Consider the following 26,314-nt stretch of genomic DNA (forward strand, 5'->3'; position numbering starts at 1 on the left):
ATGTTTTATCACTTGGCTATTGCTTAGTGATTCTAAAACTTGTTTGCTAATGCCCTAGAACAATACAAATTAGCTTAAATGACAATGTCCAATCTTAGAGGTGAACACATAGAAACATCATGATTTTTTTAAAAATCTAAAAGATTGACAATCATATGTCAGTTTTGGAGAGGGAAGCCATCGATAGTAGGCAAACCTTTAATTTGGGGCAAGAATAACAATGAGACTATTTTAATGTTTCTCTGACTATATGAACATCTCTACCAAAGAATAGTCAGAAAACTCCAGGGAATCTCAGACCAGTTTTCTGAAAGGGAATCTGGTCTTCTTGTTGTCAACAGTCACCAGTACAACATGGCTTCCTCCTTCACTACCCCTGAACCTGCCAAGTATTGGAAAGGATGCTGTTGACCCAGACCCATCCCTGGCCTGTGAGAAATGCACAGTCTATAGGGGGAGGGGACAAAGTTTCTGAGCTCTGGGGCCTCTTCAGATTTTTACTGCTCCTTCTTCACACAGTCTTGCACATTCTCAAAAGGGCCCATTGAGATCCGTGGCAACTGTTCTCGCTGCACTGACCAGAACTAAAGTTAGGGCCGAGCACCCAGAGCAGAGCAAAATCAGTTCCTCTCAAGTCAGTCTAGTCAACTGCTTTAGCCAAACCAATTTCCTCCATACTGTCCTTTAACCTGTTGGCAGGGTTAAGGCAACATCTTTCTCTTCAGGAAGCAGATTGTGAACCTCACGGACACTTAGCAGCCAAGAGCTTAATTGAAAGGGTTTGGGTTGTTATTTATACGTCACATAAATACCCAACTGGCCCCAGGTTTTACCTTTGGCCATATCTCGGCAGAAATCACAAGATGAACTTGATACATTTGGGATTCCCAGAAGAGGTCTTGGGAATTGGGAATACAACCTTTTGAAGTTTGCCATCCGCTTCAATCTATTCTTTATCCAAATCCTAATAATTACACCTGTCCTCCTTATGAGGGTTTGATTGTGGATGAGGCAATTTTTGCCTTTTCTCCCCAAAGGAGAGATCATTATCTTAAAAAAAAAAAAGATTGTCCTATAAGAGGCAAGTTCAAATACAGATGAAAATAATAATACTACTTAGCATTTCCACCCCACCTTTCATCTATAGAACTCAAAGTACTTGGCAAACATTAATTAATTTTCAAAACAGCCTTGTGAGGTAAGTAAGGGTATTATCTTTATAATAATATATAAATACTGGCTGGTTCATGAAAGCAGCCACTTAAAAGGGACAATTCTACAAGATCCATTTCAAAAACAACCTTCTCACCTGGTGTAGACTTAATGCTTTTGGGTAACACATAGAAGTGCCAAATTCACTAATAACATGATATCCTAGAATGAGCACATCCACCTTTCCAAAATAACTTCTCCAGTGGTTTTTGACAGTCTTACCTGTTTTGACGAAGCTTTTCATGTTAAAAAGTACTAGTTGTGGCTTTCAATCTACATGATGTCGGTCTTCATACATGAAAAAAAATTCTAATTGTTTTAGAGCATCAGGTTTAATGGTGAGAATCTAGGATCCTATTTCAAATGCATGTGGATTGGAGGGGGCTGTGATCATTTCAGCATCTTGTAATGTCCTCTGTAATCACCTTAAATTTTGAATGTATCATAAATCATAGTTCCCTAGCTTGTCAAAATGAGTACCAGCCAGGATTTCTAGATGAGAGACACCGATAGTCGGTAAAACTGACCAGGAGTGAATTCATTCAGCTTCCCTGCCCTGCCTCACACCGCCCCCCCCACAGACCCTCCCCCCTTTCAGGATATTCACATCGAATGAATGGTTCATACCCAAAGGTGGTCTATTTTTATTTTGTCTCCTCTCCATTCTCTGTCTCCCTCAGCAAATAAACTAGCATTCCATTTCCCAGTTGCTAACCTGGGTCTGCTCCGTTGCTGGTCGGAGTGGGTGTCAGGGTCCATCTCCCTCAGCAAAGCCCACCACAAGTGTACCACCTTTCCTCATAATCACGGTTCGGTGTACGCTCCCTCTTCCCCCTGACAGTGCTCATCCCTGTGAGTGGTTTTCTGATCCTGGGAAGTTAATTCTCTCTAGATTAGTAGCAATTATAACTTTTTTTCTATGTCTTTAAACTCACTCTACATCAAGAACTACATTGAATTCAGAAAACACTTGGTAAACATGAAGTTAGGGCTTACTTTGTTCCGCTGAAATGCAAAAATGTCCCCGGACTCTGACTGAAACCTTTGTTTATAGTCTTGATTGGGTAAATCCTCGTCACAAAATTTTATATATGTTGATCTGAGTTCTCTGCTTATGGATCCTAATAAGTGACTTGTTTCACTAAACCATGTAAGAAACTGTGTACGCCACTTAACTCTGTAATATTGATCCACTAAGTCCATCTGCTGCCTCTGTTGATGGCTTCACTTAGCAGCCTCAGGAGAGAAAACCTGGTTTTGGTCTCATAACTTTGGTTGAGCTGATGGTCTCCAATCTCCAAAGTGGGATAAACCAGATTCCTTCACTGTGTTTATCTTGGCCCGCCATGTCTCTTTATGGAGAAAATGGTCCAAATAAAGTGCTTCCTCTGTGTATTTTGACAGGAAACACTACGAATATGCTTCCCTTTTGTTGTGTGCCTTGCTCTTTTCTCCCAGTGTTGTTTACATATTTTCAGTACAATGACATATTTATTAATCCACTACTCTCTGCATGGGGCATGAAACGATTGGTTCCTCTGTAAAGCCCTCTTGGAAAAGGTGGTTTCTCCAGTGAGAGTTAATAATATTACCACTATTCATGTAAAAAACGCTGAGACAATCTCTTAAAAATGGAACACATTTATCTAAAACAGCTGGTAAAGAAAGCACACAGGCCCAGCCAGAGGCGGCGAGGCCAGAGGTCAGGGTTAACACCGATCTCGGTGGAACTTTGAAGCTGACATTTTACAGATTATATGTGTCTCAGTGCACAGTGGGCATGGCATATAAATTGGACTTAGAGGCCCCTATTTGTTCTCTGCATTTTTATGAGCCCACAGAGCTCTTCTTTGAAGCAGCATACATAGAAAATAAAAACTCATTTTAATGTTGTGGAACTATTTACAATAAATCACATTTACATCCTGGTTTTTCTGAAGTATAAGATCTTTCTCTCTCCTGCTCTCTCTCTCTCTCTCTCTCTCTCACACACACACACACACACACACACACACACACACACTCACACGTACACACATATACTCAGGGAGTCTATTTTCCAACCTGGATAGCTTATTTTTTCTCATTGTGGTATTGTAAACCCAATTTCCCTCTTTCTCCTTGCTTTGACTTAGGAATCGGATCCTGGAGGCAGCTATGTTTAGTACCACAAGGACACCTTTTGTAAGTCATGGGAGGTGATTCAGCTAGAATGAGCTACTCTTTACCCCTAGGAAAATCCCCTGATACCATAAAATGCTTGCTATAGCATGGCCCTTCGGCACTAGAAGAAAGCATCTGATTTCAAAGAGATGGAGTTCCACTCTGGAACTAATTATATCATTCGTTTTATGGATTTTTTTTTAAAGTTGCTAGGTGTTTTAACTAGAGAAGGCTGGCGACCCAGAGAGAAACATCTACCGGCAGAGTCTGCCATGGGCACTTTAGCCACCTAATTAATTTTCAATAAAAGCTCACAATAGTTAATTTGCTCTAGACCCAATGTAAATCAAATGGAGACAAATAGGTTAAAATTAGAAATGTGTGATGGAAACCATGTTTATGGTCAAAATTACCTTTCAACCTGGAAATAACACAGATTGACAGGGAAAGAAAATGAGACCACACAGGCTTTTGTTCAAATTGACTCTTAAGTGAATTAAAGATTTTATTAAGGAGACCATTGGGCCCTCCCCCCAACTAAAATCTGAGGTCTATGAAATAATGTCACTTTAATAAAAAGTAGTTTTTAAAAAAATGTTACCTTAAAAATCCTCCAGAATTAAGACATTGTTCCCATTACACTAAGTTGCCTCTCATTTTTTCCCCCCTTGGGCTTAACATAGTGTAGGGTATACTAGCAAAAATACTATAAAGTTATTAAGTTCCCAGGTCAAAATTGGCAACCATGCCTACCCCGCACCACATTCCTTTAGCTCCTATGTCTCAAAACAGTACTTTTCCAACATCAAACAGCCATTTTTATTTTTATGAGAACACAGACATAGATTTCTTATGATTTTATAATGATACTTCAGGCCTCCAACTAAAATACCTAGACAATATAGATATCTTTGGCCCTGTTCATTGGACAAATATTATTATTAAGCTTCTCTCCAGGATTTTATATTTGCAAAATATGTTGTGGGCTTTAATCATTTTAAATTGCCTTAACTTTGCCCGTTTTCTCCATGCCTCTCTGTTATTCCTCAGGCAGCCCTTCCCTTTTTACCCACAGACTGCTCATGTGATGCAAGGTGAAATGAGCTAATTTTTTAACATATTGGAAGGTTAGTCTCAGATATTGTTAGCCTTTTCCTCGTCCTTTGCTGAACATGGCAATTTAAACGACCCCTGAATTCTATTTTTGTTTCACTTTTGCCAAGTTCGTGGAGTAAATTCCCTCTTTCCCCCTCAATCTGGTTTTTCTTCCTGCCCCAAAGGAATGATGTTGTCATTGTGATGTCTTCTAATGCACAATAAATGCCGTGATGAATTGGAGGCAGGCTGGTTTCTTCTGAGCAGGAGTCCATTATCCTGTCACAGTGTTCCTTCCCTGTAACTTAATTTTTATTGTAACAAATGACTAAGTACCAAAAAATGAAACAATGTGATGGGCCAATCCAAAGTGCCCTGGGTCTGATGGTAAGTGAGTGGAGTGACAATTGTTTGCAGCTGCCTTCCAAGGGCTCTCTCCCTAATGACATCCACTCTCCAAATTGGAGTTATCAAAAGCATTTTCTGGATGTTTATGGAAGAGCTGCATTCACAGTGACTGACTAACGATACTAATATAAAGAAAGTACTTGCAAAAGATGGAAGAAGGGGGTTTAAGAATAAGAATGCAAGAGACAGAGTCTGCAACTTAACTGTGTATGAGAATTACCTGGAAATTTGTTAAACTGAAATGCAAGGCCTCATCACCCCCGGATGAGATCCCAATTTAGTTGGCTAGACGTGGGGCCTAGAGATATACACTTTAAATAAGCATCTCTGTTAATTCTGCTGAAGGAGTCACATAAGTTACATCATGAGAAACACTTGCCTAGAACTTCTGGTCAATCTTTTCAATAAAAGTCCACTGAATGCTTCACTCTTATTTTATAACAAGGCACCTTTTTTCTTTTTTTTTTTTTTTTTTTGGTCTGCTTGGATTTTTAGTAGCATTGGCCTCATTGATACGAAACTTCCCTATCTAATAAATGGTTGGAATACCTAAACACATGACAGATTGCATGTTTAAACACTACAACTGATATTAAGATTATACCTTTATAGGTGATTCACATTTAAAAATCAAAACAAAGCTTATTTCAAACTTTCTCAGATAGCACAATGTTGTCTGATACTTGCAGTTTCGTATGTAGTATATTGAATTGGCCCGGAAACACTGACACTTCTTGCCGAAGAAATATTTAGGAACAAAGGAACCACTGGATTTCGCCTCTAGTGGTTTAAAACTGAATACGTTCTGGAAGATCGGGGACTCTCTCTCCCTCAGTCCATCTATCTACTACACATTTACTGAGAACCCATCAAGAAAAATGAAAACTATTGTTCTGTTTTTTGGAGTGTGAGGCTAGCAGGTTTGTGAAATATGGTGGGACCATCCAAACACACGCACACCTGAGAATTCTCATGCTGGAATTCTGTAGATGGTACACTCCCAAACAGAGTGATTTCAGGAAAAGTCACAGTTGACTTTATCAACTCACGTAGTGTCTAAGAATGGGAGAGCTCTCTTAAAAATGAGGGTCGTCTGGGTGGCTCAGTGGGTTAAGCCTCTGCCTTCGGCTCAGGTAATGATCCCAGGGTCCTGGGATCGAGCCCCGCATAGGGCTCTCTGCTCAGCAGGGAGCCTGCTTCCTCCTCTCTCTCTACCCGCTTCTCTGCCTACTTGTGATCTCTGTCAAATAAATAAATAAAATCTTTAAAAAAAATTAAGTTTGAACATCACTTAGTTAAAAAGGCTGGACGAGAGGTAGAGGCTGTTGGGGAAAGAAGCAAATAACAGGTCTCTGAGTAAATGGATGAATCCTTAGTCCATTGATTTCCATGGAGTAATGGTAACATTTTTGGGTAATCACTGATGATGGTTAGAGAATAAGGGATGCTGTGTCAAAGAAATATCAACTGTTCTAGCCATATCTGAACAATTGCTGCTGGTAAAACAGATCATCCTTCCAACAATCTCTAAATATTTCATTTTAATTATAAACCACGAGGTGTTAAAGGGGTTAATGAGGTCTCAAGTCATTGTCAACTAATTATCTTTAAGTTGTTGTCAACACATTCTAATTGTTGTGCTTCTGCCAGCTCCACCACTGGGGGTGCACAATCCCAGAGTAATTGGCTAACACACACACACACACACACACACACACACACACACACACACGCATGCAGGCACACACACACCGGGATGGCTCACCTAGCTGCTGCTTTGGTTTGTTAAGTCAACCATTGCTGTCACCAAAACGCACATGTGTACAAACACACATATTTGCATGCAAAAGCTTTTAGGGACTTTCATCTTTTTAAAAGGGCAGGGGGAAAAAAAGTCAAGAAAGCGGTAGCCTGGACAGCAGAAGGGGATGGTTGAAGCCACATGGGTGGCTAAGCTGTATGAGAAACAGATGTAAGCTCTTTGGGGCCAGGGCAGGCTTTTCTCTTTACTGCCGGAGCAACCGGCCAGTGGAAGTCAATGAATGTCCCTACCATCGGTCCTCACCTCTTCCCCACACGAAGATTCTTCAGCCTGTCTGTTGAAGCCAAGAACAGAAAGGGACATCCACACTGTGGGGGAATCTATGATTTAGGCTCACTTCACCTAAGCTGTATTCTTAAAAATGATTCGTTTCATGGTCTAAATCAGCAGGGAGCTCTTTCTTGCTGTTCTGATTTTTGTCCATTCTGTCATCAGACAAGTCTAAATTACTCTGTTGCCATTTATTTCATCCATTTTTTCTTTCTTTCTTTATTATCCTGGTCTGGGAATCCTTTTGGAGTTGATAAAAGACATGGCTCTGACATAAACGGGTCATTGTCTATGGGGTTACTTAACAGCTAGAGATTACAAACTTAACGATGTGGAATGATACAACCACTTTGGAAAACTGGTAGTTTCTCAAAAAGATAAGCAGGCGTTTACCCTACAATTCAGCAATTCCACTCTCCTTACCCAAGAGAAATAACAAGATATGTCTACAAAAACAATAGTACAAGCATGTTTATAGCATTACTCATAATATCTCCAAATTGGAAACAACCTAGATGTCCACCAACAAGAGAAGGGATAACCAAATTGTAGCCTAGTCATACAAGAGAATACTACTCGGTGACAAAAAGAGATGAACTATTGATCCAAAACAATATGGAGAATCTTAACAACTTTAAGTTAATCAAAAGAAGGTGGATATGAAAGAGTATAGGTTGTATGACTTACTTATGTTGAGTCCATGAATGGACAAGACCAAATTACAATGAGATAAATGTCAGAATTCAAAAGGTTGCCTCTGGCAGGGGGGTAATTGACTGGAAAGGGTCAAAAAGGAAGTTTCTTGGGGCAACAGAAATAATTTCTATATTGTTTTGAATAATGGTTATGTTTGTGAATATAATTGACAAGACACATCGAGCTGAACCCTTAAGACATGTACCTGGTGTTATATAGATTATACCTCAAAGGTCTCAAAAATTACAAAGTTAAGGATTTTAGAAATACAGATGATGCCACCAGAGAAGACAGATGGAGAAAACAGGAAAAAGAGAAGATGAAGGGGAACTGATCATGATGGAGAAGTTGATCCTATTACTGAGGAAAATCTATGTGGAAAGATGAAGAGATATGTAGCCAGCTACCTAATATTTTCTTGAGTGTTTACTATGTACCAAGCACTGTCTAATCATTTTTATGACGCATTATCTCATTTAATCTTCTTGTTTTCTTTGACCCTCCTGTGTACAGAATTAGAATAGTCATATTTCTTGGTAAAGATCATTGGTCCATGCGTGGCTAGTTTTATTTCTAGTTAGCTAGCTAGTTAGCTAGTTATTTTCATTCATAATATGTACTTACAAGCCACTCAAACACAAGCTATAACCTATTATCTAGCTATATAATCCTCTCTTTGGGGGAGAATAGGTGCATTTTCCCACTTTCCCCCCTTATCATTCCTTTTTGTGTGCAATTTTATTGATGCTATGTGAATTCTTAAACTTAGAGATGTATATGTTACCTAGCTTTAATTTATGAAAAAAAACGTGTTCTATATAATCTTTTGGGTCTTAATTTTCTCACTTGATATTATATTGCTAAGATTCATCCTAGTTGTTATATGTTTCTGTGTCATTTAATCTTTTTACACCCTGTAAAAAATAGGTATTATTATCTGCATTTGTTGAAGATGAAGCTGAGGCTCAGAGAAGTTAATTAACATGCCCAAAGACACACAGTTAGAAAGTAGTAGAAGCAAGATAAATAGCTGAAGTTCCTAACTAATTTGCTGCACTGCCTTTTCCATTCTTCTTATCTATGTTATATCTCTGCCTCTCCCATACCTATCCTTAATCATATCTGCTATTATGATCATACATATATTTAAATTTATATATTTTGTAGATAAATCCACTTTAATGTCTGTATCTGTATCTACATAATGTCAGCAGAAAACCCATGTTCTAGAATATGAAAGAATTAGGTCTGTCTTAGAGTTTATGGGTCCTTATACTCTGGTAGAGAAATAGGAACATATTCATATAATTTCAGAAGTTCCAGTCTTCTCATATTCAGAATATACAAGCAGGCAAGGTCTTCAGAAAACACGCGAAGGCTTGGCAGTGTGCATGTGTGCACGTGTGCACACCCATGCTCATGCATTTTCTGGAGTGTGTCTTAGAACAACATCCTTATTTCATTTAGTTTCATACACTAAAAAGGCAAATGCATGGGCACTGTTTAACCAAGCCCTTGCTCTGCACCTTATAACTGTGTACCAGAGGCCAGGGAAACCGGAGCACTCTCTCAGGATGCCATTACGGCCAAGCAGAGTCTCATTAAAAATCAATTCCTTGGGTCCATAAAGCCAGTTTATTTTATCTTCCTGGAGTGCCTGCTGCTAGCAGTTACACAGTTCCATTGTGAGGCAGTCTTGTCTGTTAAGAACATTGCACAAAACAGCTATTTAAAGATTTTCCATTTTTACGTTAAACTTTATAATTTTGCGGTAATTTAAGTTTACAGGGTTTACTTCTCAAGCTTCGAGTATCTTGTTACACGCATTAGAAGTAACATTGCCAGTCCTCAGGTCCCACTAATTAAATATTTGCCTTTATAAACTTGATGTCGTCCAATGTAAATGTGCAGATTTAATTGGGTAGCAAAGGCTCCAGAGCTGAGAAAGCCTGATTTGGTCAATTTCTGCAGTTTCTTGTACATTGCTGCTTTTGTACTGCTGAGTTGTGCCTATGGTCTTCACTGGTAATAACAGAAAAATCAGGTACGGAATTTGTTCTTTGTAGTGACTTTAATTCAAATATCTCTAAATATCCTAGAAATCAATATGTATTGGCCAAATTTTATAAATGGGGAGTTGAAAGCACATAGAGATTTAGTGACCTGTACAGGTCACACCCTGAATGAGCAACAGAGGTGGAAGAAATTGGAGAGGCTGCTCTGGCCCCATCTGGAATCTTTTAACTCTCTTGACCCCCTTGGGCGGGTTTAGGGGGTGGCTGATTTCAAAGATCAGTGAACTTTTTGGAAGAGTACTTGCTAGTGAAACATAGAGGCTTGGATTCCTGAGATTTTAGTTATTCCAAAGATGCCAGCTCAGTTTACATTTTAGAAGAGTCCGTGTGGTTAGCGAGGAGAGCAAAGAGGGAAGAGAAGGGTGGGATGGGCTGGAGTGGAGTAGGAAGAAGGTTAAGACACCAAGTACATGTTGGGGACCAAATAAGCATATCATTATTTCATTTTTTTAAGAAAAGCTTACAAGTTGACCTTGGAAGGAATCAAGTCTGAAACAAACCTCAACATGATCTTCTAAATTTTTTCAGTGGGAAGTAGGAGGGCTCTCCTCTGTTATGAACTCTCGCAATTTTGACAACTGCATTTTTCTTCCAGAAACTGTCCCTCGGACACCATTCTCCAAGACGCCTTATGTGGAACCCTATGTCTACAAGATGGTAATTGGTGTTTGAACAACAACAATGAAAGGTAGGTGTTTAAATGTGTTTACATAGTTTTGCAACATTTGTTCTCCTTCCCAGAGCTTCATAAGCATAGTAGCCTGTTAAAGGCTCTAGGGGGTGCCTGAGTGGCTCAGTTGGTTAAGCATCTGCCTTCAGCTCTGGTCATGATCCCAGAATCCTGAGATCGAGCCCCATATTGGGCTTTCTGCTCAGCGGGAGCTTGCTTCTCCTTCTTCTCCCTGCGTGTGCTCTTCTTACTATCTGTCACCATCCCTCTCTCTCTCTCTCTCCAATAAATAAATGAAATCTAAAAAAAAAAAAAAAAAAGATCTAGAAATCCTGTAGGAAAGAAATCTTACTATAACTTGTTTGACTGTGGACTTTGCCTACACTGTAGCAAAACAACTATATATACTATCTCATGAAAGCAGAAATAATCTATGGAAGACATTTCAGGGAAATGTTCAGTTCTTTGACATTAAAACAAAAAAATCAGTCCTATGCCTCGCCCACTATACAAATTCCCAACTAAATCCCAAGTTGAAAATTCTACTATGGGAAGGAATCCAATGGTTTAGTCAAAAGCCTCATTCCACAGAGGAGGAGGCACAAAATGTTAAGTAACTTATCCAAGTCACATGCAGTTACAGAAATTGACCATACCCGGGACCTCCACCTCCCAATGCAGTAATGGTCTATGTCACCACTGTGCCACTCAACACACTCAACACACCAGAGTAGTGTTTCCATACTCTGAATCATCTGTCAGTTCAGAATAATTTTTGTCTGGGTTTGAAAACACAAAACTGAAATGTTGTTGCATTGCCGTTCTGTGTTAATGCTTGTCTAGGATGAGACTAGGCTAACGACTAAGTATCAACAGAGAGCTCCAAGATGAGAGCCCCCAAGAACTTGAAAAGGGGGTGCTTGAGGTTGAGGGATGAGTTTGAAAATCTACTAAGGCTTCTACAAAAATTGTAGATCCAGAATGTATGCGGTGCCAAACTGACCCTGATGCTTCATAAAACAAGCAGGTAAGAAAGTTTTTAAACTCAAGGAACTTCTGAAGGTGCAGAAAAGGTAGAGCTCACCTTGGGGAAACACTGTTGGGAGAATTGTCCGCCAGCCTCTAGAGCCAGTGGCTTTCCACAGCACTGGGACAGGGATCGAGAGGGAAGATAGATGGAAATATGTTCTGAAGGGCTGAATCATCTCCTAAGAATGCACAACTAGAAACAACTTTATATGTCTGACTTAGTTGTAAACTCGCTATTCTCCCTATTTGTGTGCAATTTTGTACTACTGGATACCTGAAAATTGGCACAAGAATCTATGTACACTAAAAGAAAATCTAGAACAACAACAACAACTACCAGATAGGGGTGCCTGGGTGGCTCCGTCGTTAAGGGACTCTTGATTTTGGCTCAGAGTCTAATCTTAGGGTGGTGAGATCAAGCCCTGCCTCAGGCTGGGCGTGGAGCCTGCTTAAGATTCTCTCTCTCCCTCTCCCTCTGCCCCTCCCCCCTACACCCCTCCCTCCTACTCCCACCTGCTTTCTCTCTCTCTGAAAAATAAAATAAAATTTAAACTCTGAAAAATAAAATAAAATTTAAATAAATCTGATATTATGAACTTTTCTGAAATAGAGTCTAGAAAAAGAAGTAAGGAGACAGGGATGGGTGGTAAGAAACTAGAAACACGATTTCTGAAGGAAAAAAAAAAGCCCAAACTTGGTTCCGTAGGCAGGGTCTCAGGATGGGGTTGAAGCAGATCTTTAACCAAGCTGAGTCTAAATTGACTGGGAGGCTTTTCTTTGGAGCTCTCCCTTGGCAATGTTTTATCACAGTATGGTTTCTCATCTTGGCCAAGAACAGAGGTGGAACGGAATTGGCTCAGTCTTAGCTCTAACAAGACAGCCACAGTAATGGAAGACATCTTTTCCCCATAACTTTGAAAAACATGAAAGCAGATATTGGCTCTGAGCATGTCTGATGGTCTAACTTTATTTCCTGTCAACAGAAATAACTCTGATTTATATTTGGTCATTCAAGTTCACACACTCAGATACAACTCATACGAAAGAACACAGAGAGATGTAATATATAGAGCTGTGATGTATGTCTATCCAGCAAAGCTTCCTGGTCCAAAGGAGACCTCAGGGACTGGGAAAGACCCTTCAGTATTCTCACTCTTCTAACACTCCATCCCCCTGTGCATCCTTCCAGCGCGGCACACCGCATGGGCGTCAGATGAGCTACATGTTGGCTTTGATCTCAGAGCCCTTCACCTACCCTCTTTGTGGTCTGGAAGGTTGGTTGGCCTGTATCCAATCATTGTCATGGGATGCTGAAGGCTGAGGGACTGATCTGTGCTGGCAGCTGGAACCTTGTTTTATTCTACTAATATTTGGGTACATCAGAGGGGTGAGAGAATTTTTAACATTCCATTTCCTTCTCAAAATTGATCGATGGTGCAAGCAGTGGAAATTGAGTGAATGTGCCTTTTCAGTTAATGTCATCTGATGTCATCTGGTTTTAAATTCAGAAGCATTCTTTCCACTGCCCTGTTATTATACTGTATAATTTATTGGATTTAAGATGCCATCCATCATGACATGGACCATTATTTTATGTACCACTAGGAAAAAAAAATGCCGCCGATTAAAATAGACCTAATAATTCCTTACATTTAAATTTTTGTCTTTTATTCTTATTAAAAGGATTCTTTTACATTCTTTAGATAGACTTTTGGTATGTGTCATACTTGTACAGACATAAAAAGGAAAATATATGTAAAATAAATTGGCTAAGGTTCTAAAACTTCTGTACATTCAGAGTCCAACTCTTCCAAATCCCTCTAGAGATAGAATCGTCAAAGTCTGTGTTATGGTACACAGTGCAGTGTTTTGTCCCAAAACACTACACTACAGCACAATGACAACTGCATTGTGACCATGCCTGGCTGACAGTGCGTTTGAGTGACACAAATCTGAGTTGCTATGCATAGTGAGAAGCCAGGAGCTTGAGATACATTCTGATTTTAGAGGTGTTAAACTGTGTGTGTGTGTGTGTGGTGGGAGGGAAGGTGCGTCTTATAGTGGAAGAAATATGGTATGTTTTTGTATCAAAGCATAGTATGAGACTCATGTATACAAAATTTCAAAATACTTTACAAGTATTTCTATCTCTATTTCTTAGGTTCAATATCAACCTCAAGAAAGTATATGGAGTTTAAAATCATCCCCACTTTAATTACTGTCTCGGTGTAACCAATTCATAGAATCCTAAGTGAAGGTATTTTCTTTTGCTTTTGAAGAGATTCTAGAAGCTTTCTTCTTGAAAGATGTGGCTATGGACAAGCCTGGGAGGCAATTTTATATAGTTCCTGGGAAAAGTGCCTGCCAATATTTCCCTGTCCTTCATTAAAAACAACAACAACAACAAAACACCATTTCTACTAGAAAATGACATTTATGCTTATTAACAAAGTTATTTGCTAAAAAAAAAATAGTAACAGTTTTCATCTGTTGTGCCTAAGCTTACAACAAAGTAGATGACGTGTACTTTTGTGACATTTGTGTCAAGATCTTTCCTTTAGGAGCCCCTGGGTGGCTCAATCAGTTAAGTGCTGACTCTTGTTTTGGGTTGGGGTCCTGCTCTCAAGGTGGTGAGATCAAGCCCCGCTTCAGGCTGTGCACTCAGCTCTGAGTCAGCTTGGTACTGTCTCTCCCTCTCCCTGCCCCTCCTGCTTCTGCTCTCTCTCTCTCTCAAATAATAAATAAGTCTTTTGAAAAATCCTTCCTTTACTACATAGCTCTAAAGTAAGCACAAATGTTTTAAGAGACAAAAATTTAAATCAGTAGTAATGACTAGAATTAGATGCGAAGACAATATTCTATATTATTTGAATAAAAAATAACATGCCAGTTTCTTCTTCAATAAGTTAATTAGAATGTATTGAAACTCGTGGAATTATTATTCAATTTAAGAGCATTTGTATTTTATTTAATCTCAGGAAGTGTAATTTTTGAAACTAATATTTCACACGAGCGTACACGTCGCATAAAAGCTGATTTTTTCCCCTCCCCACTTGGGTTAGGCCCAGAGGTAGTTAAATGCTGGTGATTCTGGCTCCGTCCAGCGGAGGGCAGTAGTGCACACCTTTAGAAGCGGGATTCCCATTTCGGATTGGACTGGCACCCACCTGAGAGACCGTATATCAGGCTCTGTGTCTCCGGAGTCAGGCTCTTGTCACAGTCCTTGACAGGGACAGCAGGGCCACGACGAGGTGAAGGTGGCAGAATTGAAACCTCATCTTTCCAGTTCTGTGGACTGTTTCCCAGCCCTGGGGGAGCTCTATGACATGCAAAGGGTCTGGGACCCCAGCCCCACAGCCTGGCTACTTGAGTACACCTTTGGCAACAAATTCATGGAAATGTGGTTAAAATGCGACTCCTTCTCTCCCATGATATCTGCATTAGATTAGATTAGATTGCACTTCCTCCTGTTTTCTGCTCTGATGAAAGATAGGAGAAAACGTGGAGAGTTGGGTCCTATAGGAGCTGCTGCTGCTTCTTTTTTAAGATTTTATTTATTTGCCAGAGCGGGGGAGGGGTGGGGCACAAGCAGGGGAGCAGCAGGCATAAGGAGAAGCAGACTCCCTGCTGAGCAAGAAGCCCCTGCGTGGATGACTGCAGGACTCGATCCCAGGACTCTGGGATCAGGACCTGAGCAGAAGGCAATGGCTTATCTGACTGAGCCATTCCCATCCTCCCCCTCCTAGCACTGCCTAGAGCTTTCCTTCCTTCATACAGTATTTGGACAAACTGAGAATATCAGACCCGCCAGGACTCCCAGAGACTGACCAACAGGGGCACCCTTGTTCCTTTGAACTCTCAATTGAAACCAAGCGCTTTGGGCAATAGTCCATCTAATGTCATTTCTATTATTCAATTTGAAGAAAATGTTACATTTAAAATTTTTTTCCAAGTTCCTTCACGAGGTAACAAATGCTTAAGATTAACTTATTCTAATCCTTGAGTCTGAGGAAGCACCGGAAACACCACAGAAAGCGGCCGACTCTAAACGCGTCACGCACCTGCAGTCAGAACGCCTGCCCCAGCCGTTCCTTAGGACAGGGTACATGGCCCAGGCTGTTATTACTTGTTTCCATGCTCTATTACATGCACAGTTTCAGAAATAATAGCAAAATGGATACCAGGATATCCAGGGTATCCTGGTTTAAGAACGTTTAAGAATGTTTAAGAACAATATTTCTTAATATTTTAAGAATATACTGTTTGCCCCTCCCTGCTTTCATTCCCTTCTTTCTCTCTTAGGGGGAAACCCTCCCCTGGGTGATAATCACTTCCTCGCTTTTCTTCATTATCTAAATCTCTCTCTATTCTGTCCCAGTGATCTTGTTGTCTGTCCCTGCACTAAAAACACCTTGTGAATTCCTGAAGTGTTGTAGTAAGTCTTAATTTCTGGTGGATCAAGCAGTGTCCCTCTCCACATCCTCACTCCACCTACCCATGTTCTTCATTTCCTGGGGTTTCTTGACTATTCTTGTTGTTGTTGTTTAATGAGTTTTAATATTCATAATTAATTATCATTAATAAAAAACTAAGAGAAAAATAGAGAATGAGATGTTGAGTTCCTTAGTGGATAACCTTTCAGTCAGAAGAGCTGACCCTCTATTATTGTCTGTGCTGCCTGAGGCTAGTGACTTAACCTCTCTGGGCCTCCACTCCCTCATCTGTGACGGGTGGATGGTGATCGCATCTATTTGATAGGATTGTGTCCCAGTTGACTTTGAATAGCTAGGGAGCTTCTGAAGTCACACTGACCTCAGCTAGACTCCTGGCTGTCTCCCACCTAACTGTGTAGCCCTGAACTTGTTTGCGTTTCCGGAACTGTTTCTACATTTGCAAAATGGGGGTCATCAGGGTTGCTGTAAAGATTAAATGAGAAAACGCAGTGAAATGACTTAGCATGTTGTTTGGCATACTGTAAATACTTAACAATCGCATTTAAGCATTTTTAAAGAGACTTGATTTTAAGAGTGAATTGTGCCTTAATGCTAGAAATTCTCTCTACTCTCACAGCTGAGCGTCTTCAAAAGTACTTGCCCCGGAATCACTGGAAAACGCCCATAGCAAAGAGATGTTTGTAAGCCCATCTCTTAAGCTCAGGCAGCTTTTCTTTGTTTTCATCTTTCGGAGGTACGGGGTATGGAAGAGAGACTGTTCCTGCTTCACGGCCGAGCTTGCCTTCCTAGGCCCTTCCTCTGGTTCCACAGCCTGCTTCGTCAGCTTAGGGCTGATAATGCAAAGCTCTCCCTTAACTTGTTTTCCAGAATCAGAGGAAAGTTTGTAATAACAAAATTTTATAGCTCCTGCCTGGTAACATATATTACTTTTAAAAAGTAGAAATACCTTTCCCTTATCATGCATTATTCTTTTACACGTACAATTTTCCTGACGTATTGAAGTAATATTCCACAGTTTGCCATGACTTGGAGGTTTATGGCCCTTCTGTGGCAGATCAGACTAAACATAATTCATTCATAGCTACTTAGTGCTCAGGGAAATAAACCCCTGAACTTAAATAACGGTGGTGTGACCTCTGTAAAATATTATTTATGGTTTTAAAACTACTATTATGTAGATATCAGGATGTGCCAAATGTTTAAACCAAACATGAGCTGGCAAATGGGACAAAATGCAGTTCCATTTATTTTTGCTTTCCTTTTTGGATATTTCTGTACAAATGCTATTTTCACTTAAATGGATTCTGGGGGTAATTACCTGGCAGAGGAAAGCAATGTTCATTTACATTTTATTATAGAATGCTACAGTAAGTAAAACGTTTTCCTCCATAAAGAACCACTGCAGAAATGTAAACATTCCATTAACTTACTCAGTTTAATAGGAAAGACGTTGATTACCTTTGAGTATAAAGTAACTGTCCTCACTATCAATGGACAAAGGTAACCCATCTGTTATTCATTGTTGCAAATTAGCTTATGCACATTTAAGTCACCCAGTGGGAACTTGAAGCTTAGCGTGTTTGTGGTGTTAGGAATTGTGCGTTCCCAGCACTCCTTCCTTTAAATTTTCAGATGTTGAGGGTGTTGTGTCCACATCTCATTTGTTTCCTCAGTTATTTTGAGGAATGTTTGAGGAATATTCCTCAACTAGATTGGAGGAGATAACATGGTCAGTGGCAGTAAAGTCATGGAATCATTTGTTTCCTCATCATCGTTCAAGAAATATTTGAAGACCCACCATGTGCTGATAAATCAACTTGGCATTGGCAAGAATAAGTCAGAAAACAAAGTCTCAGGCAGCCAAGAGCTAACAGTCCAGATATGGAGATAGACAAGCAAATAAGTCATTTCTAGGCAAACCAGTAAGTGCTCTGAGAGACGGATAAGCACAAAGGGAAGACTAGGCTGGAGGCGGGGAGTAGGGGAGACAAGGAGGACTTGCAGAGGACTTCACGGAGGACAGAGGACACAGTGTAGTCTTGAGGATAAATGGAGGGATTTGGGTGGTCGGGTAGACGACCGGCACAGACAAAGACTTGAGGGGATGTTGGGTTTAGGCCTCTTAGAATCATTCAATATGGCTGGAATTTGGTGGGGCCTTGAGGAGAAAGGGATCAAGATTTAGAATGAGGCCAACCACGAAGGCCCTGTAGACCATGCTGAAGAACTGGGACTTCCGCCCACAGACTGTGCATAGACATGGGAGATTTTAAGTTGAGGGGAACAGGATGAGATTTATGTTTTGGCTAACTCATTGTGGCTGAGATGTGGAGAATAAACTGGAGCCCAGTTAGCAGGCTCCTCCCACTTCCAGATGAGAAATAACAAAGACCTGGGCCAGAGCAGTGACCTAGAGAGACCTCACTGAAAGTGCTTTTGGGATATAGAAGTGACAGGATCTGATAACTCTTTGGACGGAAAAGGGAACAAGGAGGAGTCAAGGAAGCAGTTCAGAGTTTTGGTTTGGGAGATTGAGAGAGAGAGAAAGAGGAGTAATTTTCAGCGAGCAGGACTGTTTTTGGAAGAATGAGCTTGGAGAAGAGGCCAGTGAGTTAGGGCTGACCATGATGATCTTATGCCACCTGTGAGACATCTGGGTCTGTCCCATAGGCCCTTGGAAATGTGAGTTTGGATAAAAGTCAGGGTTCGATGCCATCTATATATGTGATGTTCAAAATTAATTTTAAAGATTTTTGAAAGTGAACGTATGAGCTAATTTAACCCCTTAAGTAAAATTTGAGAAATACTGTAATTCGATTATTTGCAAATTATGTTCATGTAACATAAGTCTTAACCCTTAAAGCCTTTTGGGAAAAGAGTGAGAAGTATTTTACACTCAATCACAATGACCAGAAAGTGTTGCATCTTCCATTTTGGATTCTTTAACACAAACAGGAACTGTCTTTTACCTCTCAAAATCATAACAAGAACTAAGTCTTCCTTGGGAAATACTCAAGTGGCCCATTTAAATGACTATCACTGCCACATCCAGAACTGATGCTTTTGTTTTAGAATACTATTGACTTTTAGAGAGTTCTGGAAAAAAAAAAAAAAAAGGAAAGAAATGAGAAAGAAATATATTTCTTCCTCGTCAGTCTTGATGACTTTCTAAAACCTCATGCATTTTGATGGGTAAGATTAATGAGACCACATAGTGTTAAGCACCTTGGACTTTCAGAACAAAGGTCTTTTAGAGAACAAAGTATCGTTATTAATGACACATCACTTCCAGTTTTCATCAGCAATGTAAAGTTTCGGCCACTCTAATGGGAACTTAGTTAAGAGCTCAGTGTGGAGGGCAAGGCTATTAGCAAAGGTTCTTGACAGTAATACTTTTCGCTTCTAAGGAAAAAGATAAATCACACTCAAACTGATCAAAAAGACAAGCTGAGGGGTTCAGAAGGAGGTGAGCCACTGCTTACTGAATTTCTCAAGGGCTTCGTGGCCCATGAGCCTGCTCATAAGCTCTGCCCTCTGTGATGGGCTCCCGTCCCTATCTTCTGGACCCCTTGCTGGCTCAGAAAAAAGTCTCATGCTCTAAACCTCATCTTTCCCTCTTATTCCCCCTCTCCTGGCTCTCTGCGCCCACAAATCGTCTCTGCAGGATTTCAACACCTCCAAGATTTTTTTCTGTCCTATGATGAGCTGCTCGGCCAAGTCCATGCCATAAGGAATGCAGACTGCTGCACGGACTGAACCTACATGGCGGGAATCATAGAGCCCTGTGGCAAACCAGCAGGGAAGCGGTTTTTCCTGAATACCTGTTGTTAGTCTTATTACTGGGGCCATGAGGCAAGATGGCTGCGTACTTACGAGTCAACGCTGTTAGCAAGTTTTACAAAGTCTTTCTCTCTCTCTCTCTCTTTTTTTTTTTTTTTTGGATTTTATTTATTTATTTGACAGAGAGAGAGAAAAAGCAGGGGAATGGCAGGCAGAAGGAGAGGGAGAAGCAGGCTCCTCACTGAGCAAGGAGCCCGAAGCGGTGCTCAAGCCCAGGACCCCGGGATCATGATCTGAGCTAAAGGCTAAACCGACTGAGCCTCCCATGTGCCCCAAGTTTTACAAATTCTTTACACAAAGTGCTGCTCTCATGTAAGATCTCTTCGGGAAGGTAGTATATTTTTCAGTGAGATTCTCTAAGACCTTCTTAAAGACATTAAAAAAAACTACTCTGTTTCTGCTGGAGGGGAATTAAGAGAATTAAGAGAATAATTAAGAGAAATTCCCCTGGAGGGGAAAGACTGAAGTTTTTTTACTTTGTCATCTAAAATCAGTCAGTTATGTTTTAGTTACAGAAGAAAAAAAAATCTGAGACGCCAAAAAAAAAAAAGTGCCTGAGAAAATAAAGGAAGAGGGAATTTACTATTATTATAGTCAGTGATGACTTATATCCAAAAACATATAAGGAATTGATTACATTGCAGCGCTACCAATAACTTTGAGAACTTGCTCCTCAAGGTTGTTGAGATCTTCAAGGACAAGAGCAACAGATTTAAAGTGAGGCAGAAAGGGCTGTGAGATGTGTTGTTACTAACAGCAATCCCAGACTATTAATGTGTCTCTGATTTTTTAACAATTGCATAATTAGTAAATTTAGTTGATCTGATCCTGGAGATACCTGAAGTCTTTTTTCTTGTTCTGTTATTGTTTTGGGAGTTTCCCACCGACCATGTTTGTTTCTCTTTTGTTTGTGGTTTAGTTTACAAGGTAAATCAAAGCACATTTCCAGTCCATTTGTTGAGGTTCCATCTTTTCTGTCTCATTCCAGAAGACAGAGCTCTAGCTTAGGGCATTTACTAGACAACATGAAAATTTAAGCCTGTCTGGAAACTAGGTATCAAACAAAATGCTACAGCACAAGGATCATTACAGTAAAATGCTTCATATTTCTGTTTATAAAGTTTTTGAGGCTTTGCAGTCCAAAAGACCCAACAAATAATTGCAATTTAGAATCTGAGTAAAATGCAGAAATGGAGAAGACTGCTCTAATCACATTTTTAAATAAATTTTCATACTATTTTCTAAATTGATCACATTTGACCAAATTCAAGTAATAGTTGAAGATCAACTAATTCATATCACATGTTGATGTTCATGTAACTTCAAATTCTGTTTTAGAAAGATTAAGTTCACTTTGAGTCTTATTATGAAAGATGATTTTCTTGCTGCAATAAGGACCTGCTAATAGCAAATGAACAGAGTGGCTGGTACCGTTTGTGCCTTTAAGATCATAGTTCAAAAGAATTAAGCAAACATGATAACAAAGATAAGACAAACACAACCTTTATTCTCTTTCAAAAGCCCAGAGAATAGGACCTGGAACCACATTCATTGATTTAACCAGAATACCTTAAATTTTGTGGTCTCATTAAAAATTCTACAGCAATGGACTGAATTTTATAAAAATGAGAGTAAAATACATGGTTGCCCTCAGCCACATAGTAAAAAAGTAGTAAATTCTCTTATCCAACAAAAACAAAGCTAGGCTAGTGAGCTGCTTGATCAATTATTCCTAATAAATAAAAATGATCCTATATACATATAATGATAAGGTTTTCATAGCCTAAAATCACAACATGCAGACTGACAATAAAATTGTGTCACACTCAGGAACTGGGAAGCTAGCACGCTAGAAACAACAAAATATTTTTTGGTTTATGCCAAATAGTGGGCCAGAAATATTAACTCGCAACGACTCCAGAATGTTGGAGACCGATGGCAGTGAACATGCATGCTGCCTATCAATTATTAATTTTCAAAGAACTAGAATAGAGTATAACATTAATGTAAATTATTCAATACCACTCAATATTCTCTGGCTACAAAAAAAAATATGTCAAAATCTTGTACTACCTTCCAGGCATGAAGAAAAACAGCAGTAACTGGAAAACAGCTGTAAAAGAGAGCAGGTACCAGATGACTGACAGGATACCAAATAATTTAGTTTCAGGAAATAAACTGGTTAAAATGGTATCACTAAGGGTTTTTGTTTTTGTTTTGCCATAAAAAGCAAATCTATTGCTTAGAAATAAGTCAGTCAAAGACAAATACCATATGGTTTCACTCATATGTGGAATTTAAGAAACAAAACAGATGAACATAGGGGAAGGGAAGGAAAAATAAAATAAGATGAAAACATAGACAGAGGCAAACCATAACAGATGCAGAACTCCAGGAAACTAACTGGGAGTTGCTGGAGGGGTGGGGTGGGGGATGGGGTAACTGGGTGATGGGCATTAAGGAGGGCACCTGACGGAATGCGCACTGGGTGTTATATGCAACTGATGAATCGGGTTTTTATCAGAATTTATCAGCTGATAAATTCTACGTCTGAAACTAATTTGAAAAAAATCTATTGCTCATTATAACTTTATATACAGTAGGGTAACTTTAGAGTAGCCAGACTTTAAGATTATCTTGACGTTTCTTAAGATTCTAGATAACATACGTGACTATATTCCTTGGCATTCCTTTAAAACAATTACTAGAAATAATCATGCTTCATTTGAGAACATAGATTAAAAAGTTTTTTTCTGACTCCAGGGAAAATGTATGCAGGAAGAAAAACTTTTTTCTCTAAGCATAAAAAATAATTTAGATGACAAGGAGGACTGAGTCAGGAAAAAGAGATTTGGCTTTAGGGAAATCATTTTTCCTGAGACCCCTTCCATCTATCTGATTCTGAAGTTAAAATACTCCAAGCTGTGCAAAGTGACCTGGCATCAACAATTTCTATACAGTACTGGGCAAACTGTTGTTGTTTTCACTTTAATCCTCCAATATTAAATACATTGCTACAAACCCTGTCCTGCAAATCCCTATGCCAGATTTCTAGAGCTAGCAAGTTTTTTCTCCCCACTCATTCCACAAATTATGGAGAGCTTCCTATGTTGAAGGCAGGATGCTGGGCAAAACTTGCAATATTATGACTGTGTCACTGTCCCTGGGAATCTATCACTACCTGAAGAGCCGGATGCACGTCACTGCTTCAGGGCCAACCTCAGGCACATGAGGAAACAGGGAACATCCAGTGTTCTACTTGCTCCTTGCGTCAGGACAGTGATTCCCGAATTTGAGAGAATACAGGAGGAATCTCCAGACAGGCTTGTTAAACCACAGCTTTTTTTTTTCCCCCCTTAAACACAGGGCTCTCACCCCAGCCTTATTGTGTCAGAATGGGTCTGTGTCTACAATATGTCCACATTTTTACAGGTATATTCTCTCCCACCCCTCCACACCCCTGCAAGTCATTTGTGGGCTTCACTCTTTCCCCCAACATCCTCCCCCCCACCAAAGAAAACCACGGTGTTGTAGGGATAACAGAGTCAGAGTCAGGAGCCAAGGAATAGCTGCGTGACCTTGAATGAGTTATTTAACATCTCTAGGTCTCAGTCTCTTCATCAGATAGAAGTTGACCAGGAATCTCTACTGTCCCTTCCACACTCAAATGCTGCATACTTTAAGAACCTAACATGTCAACTCGGTACATCGTGAAGATGGGGAGAATTTACAAGGATGTCTCAATCTGCGGTCCAAACACCCCAGCAAGACTCTGGTAGCCCCCACTTGGGTGTTATTCCTCCCCCTGGTCCAAGACCACATCTGGTTCAAGACAACATCACACCAGGAGGAAAAGTGAGGCAAGGCTGGAATTGGAATTGATTGGGAGAATCTAAGAATCTTGCGGGAGAGTCCAGACAACTAGCCGGAAGGGTCCTTTGAAAACGGGAATCACTCTTCGTCCTCGCCCTCGTCGTTCTGGTCCTGGTAGCGAATGTAGACGACCAGCATGACAAAGCCCATGAGGATGCAGAGGGAGCCGACGACCAGGTAGGCGATGCCCAGGAAGGGGTTTTTGCCGCCCATCCAGGAGATGTTGCTGAAGACGATGAGCTTGTGGCCGCCGAAGGCGCGCACCGGGTAGTTGTAGGTGATGTTGACGAGGTAGGCGCCGCGCGGCAGCCCCGTGGAGTAGTTGCCCTGGCGGATGCGCGCGTACAGCTTGCGGAACGTGGGCAGCGCCGCCGTGCGCATCCACACCACGAAGTCCTGGTTGATGAAGCCGGTGTTGTTCGGGTCGGAGCTCAGCTCGTAGACCGGCCGGGGCCAGTTGGGCGGCGGGGCGGTGCCCTGGAAGGCGAGCGCCAGGCTGCCGTTCACCAGCGGCGGGTTGCGGAACTTGACGTGGCAGTCGGTCCACCAGGCGATGCCGGTGCGGTCGAGCGGCACCTCGACGTACGGCCCGCCGGGCTGGCGCTGGTGCCAAAGCGAGAAGGAGTCGTTGAAGAGGCTGTTGGCTATGGCGCCGCAGGGCGCGATGGGCAGGCCGGAGGCGCGGCGCTGGTAGGGGGCGCACTCGTTGGCTGGGTGGCGCAGCGCGCTCGGCAGCCCGCTCAGCTGCGTGTCGTCGCGGGACACGCTGTAGCGCCGGTTGTTCTGGTAGAAGTTGGTCAGCTCGTAGTAGAGGTACACGGGGCCCGGGAAGAGCTCCTGCAGAGAGAAGTACCAGGCGCACGAGCAGCGAAGCGGCGGCGCGCGGTCCTGGTCCGCCAGGGCGCACTCCGAGCAGTTGCCGGTGCCTGGGTTGCCCGTGTAGTCGTACTCGAGCTCCTTGATGCCGTTGGAGGAGTAGAAGAGGCCCAGGCCCAGGCCGATGAAGGCCAGGCCGGCGCAGAAGAAGAGCGGCAGCGCGATGCTGGCCGACAGCAGCGGCTGCCAGGCGGGGAGGCGCTGCTGCGTGAACGCGGTGTTGTCGGGCTGGTGGGCGCCTCGGGCCGTGGCGCTCCAGGTCATGGCGGCCGCGTCGGATCGGACGAGGGACGGGCGGAATGGCACTCACGAGCGGCCAGCTGGGGGCGCCGCCCCTCCGCGCTGGCGAGCCCGGGGGCTGCTCCCGGCCCCGCTTTCCGCAGGCTCAGGTGAGTTTGGGGGCTGGCCCCGCCTCCGGCTCCCGCAAAGGTGAGTCTTAGCCTTCTCCTTGCAGTGACCTGAACCGCTCAGTTCCGCCTCTGCCCAGGTGAGCCGAGCCGGCTCCGCCCCTGCTGGTGATGGGCCGCGGCGCCCCGCCTCTCCGAAGCGGAGCGGGGCGGGCGTTGGTATCCTCACCTGGCGGGCCAGAGGCTCGCGTTTCCTCCCGGTCTGGGCGGGTCCGGCCGCCAGCTCCTCCTCCCCGAAGTGAGGGGCGGCCCCAGGCTGCGTCTGAGTGGCTCCTGCCTTGCTCAGGTACCACCTTCGCTTCCGCCTTCTAAGTAAGTAGAGAGCTTGGGCCAGTCTCTACTGAGATCACAGGAACTGGCACCTGTAACACGCACAAAGTTCACTGACAGATTGCACCGGGGACTTGAAGAGTTCAGGTTATTAATCCTCTTTTATCTGGGGTGGGGAGGAGTGACTCTAGACCCTTTTGTCTTTGTAGGTTAACTTATGGACCCCCTTTCAGTCAACTTCTAACCACAAATTTTAATACCGAGAGATTACACTATAGCAGATCTGTTAGTCATTCAATGTCAGCAATTCAAATTCTAGCATATTTTTAAAAAGACGAATGCTTTTCCGGCCAGGTATGGCAGTCTGGGTGCAAAGCTAAGAAAAGTAGAAAGTTCTCTAAAAATAAAGTTGGTCTTTAAAAAAGAGAATCACAGACCACAAGAGGTTCAAAGCCTTTAAATAGCTCTCAAGCTGCTGGAAAAACCACACAAGGGTAAAAATGCACTGGACTACCTGTGATTTCCTTTTCTTTTCAGATTCTTTGCCTGACTGGAGAAAGGCCCAATCCAAGGTCCCCAAAGACCTACTTGCTATCCACAGTCAAGGACTTTGGGAATGTTTTGGCCTAGGGAGGTGAACTATAAGGATTTATAGGATTTATTTTAAAGAGAACCCAAATTAGCTCTGGGGCATTGCTTGGGATTCTGGCTTTTATGTACACAAGGGGGTATCGGGCCATTTCAGCTTTGTGCTAAATTCTCCCTAGGTGTTGAGGGGTTCCCACCTCTCCTCCAGCTCATAAAATGCAAATAACTTAAATATTTTCTATATTACACTTTTGCACCTAGAATAACAGGTTGCCTTCAGGAGTTGTTGAAAACCCATTGAAATTTGGAAAGTTAAAATTCTTGCAAAATTAAACAACAAGAATTTTTAAAAGCATCTCCCAAGTGTTCACCCCTATGGTAAGTACTATAGAAGACAGAAGAGAATTCGACTAAAAAGGACCCTTGACCTCAAAGCATTTGCAGTCTGTTAGGGGATATATACTACTTTGAAGTAAAAAAAATCAAAAAAACATAATAGACAGCATATAGTCAAGTACCAAATTGCACTTTACAGGAATGATACTAAAAATTTAAAAGTAATATTG

At 41.6% G+C, this 26,314-nt stretch overlaps 1 protein-coding gene across 1 annotated transcript; it reads right to left on the reverse strand.

Annotated features, from left to right (window-relative positions):
• Positions 1-23,085: 23,085 nt before the first annotated feature.
• On the reverse strand, positions 23,086-24,886 carry TMEM30B (transmembrane protein 30B). Its single transcript, XM_046010196.1, has one exon. The coding sequence runs from the start codon at positions 24,745-24,747 to the stop codon at positions 23,686-23,688; it is 1,062 nt and encodes a 353-aa protein (XP_045866152.1). The 5' UTR covers positions 24,748-24,886; the 3' UTR covers positions 23,086-23,685.
• Positions 24,887-26,314: the final 1,428 nt, after the last annotated feature.

The sequence above is a fragment of the Meles meles genome, chromosome 6, assembly GCF_922984935.1.
Source record: "Meles meles chromosome 6, mMelMel3.1 paternal haplotype, whole genome shotgun sequence".
NCBI lineage: Eukaryota > Metazoa > Chordata > Mammalia > Carnivora > Mustelidae > Meles > Meles meles.

What these genes read in the sequence shown, in the direction of transcription:
- TMEM30B (XM_046010196.1), bottom strand. Translation starts at nt 24,747, where the DNA reads ATGACCTGGAGCGCCACGGCCCGAGGCGCCCACCAGCCCGACAACACC.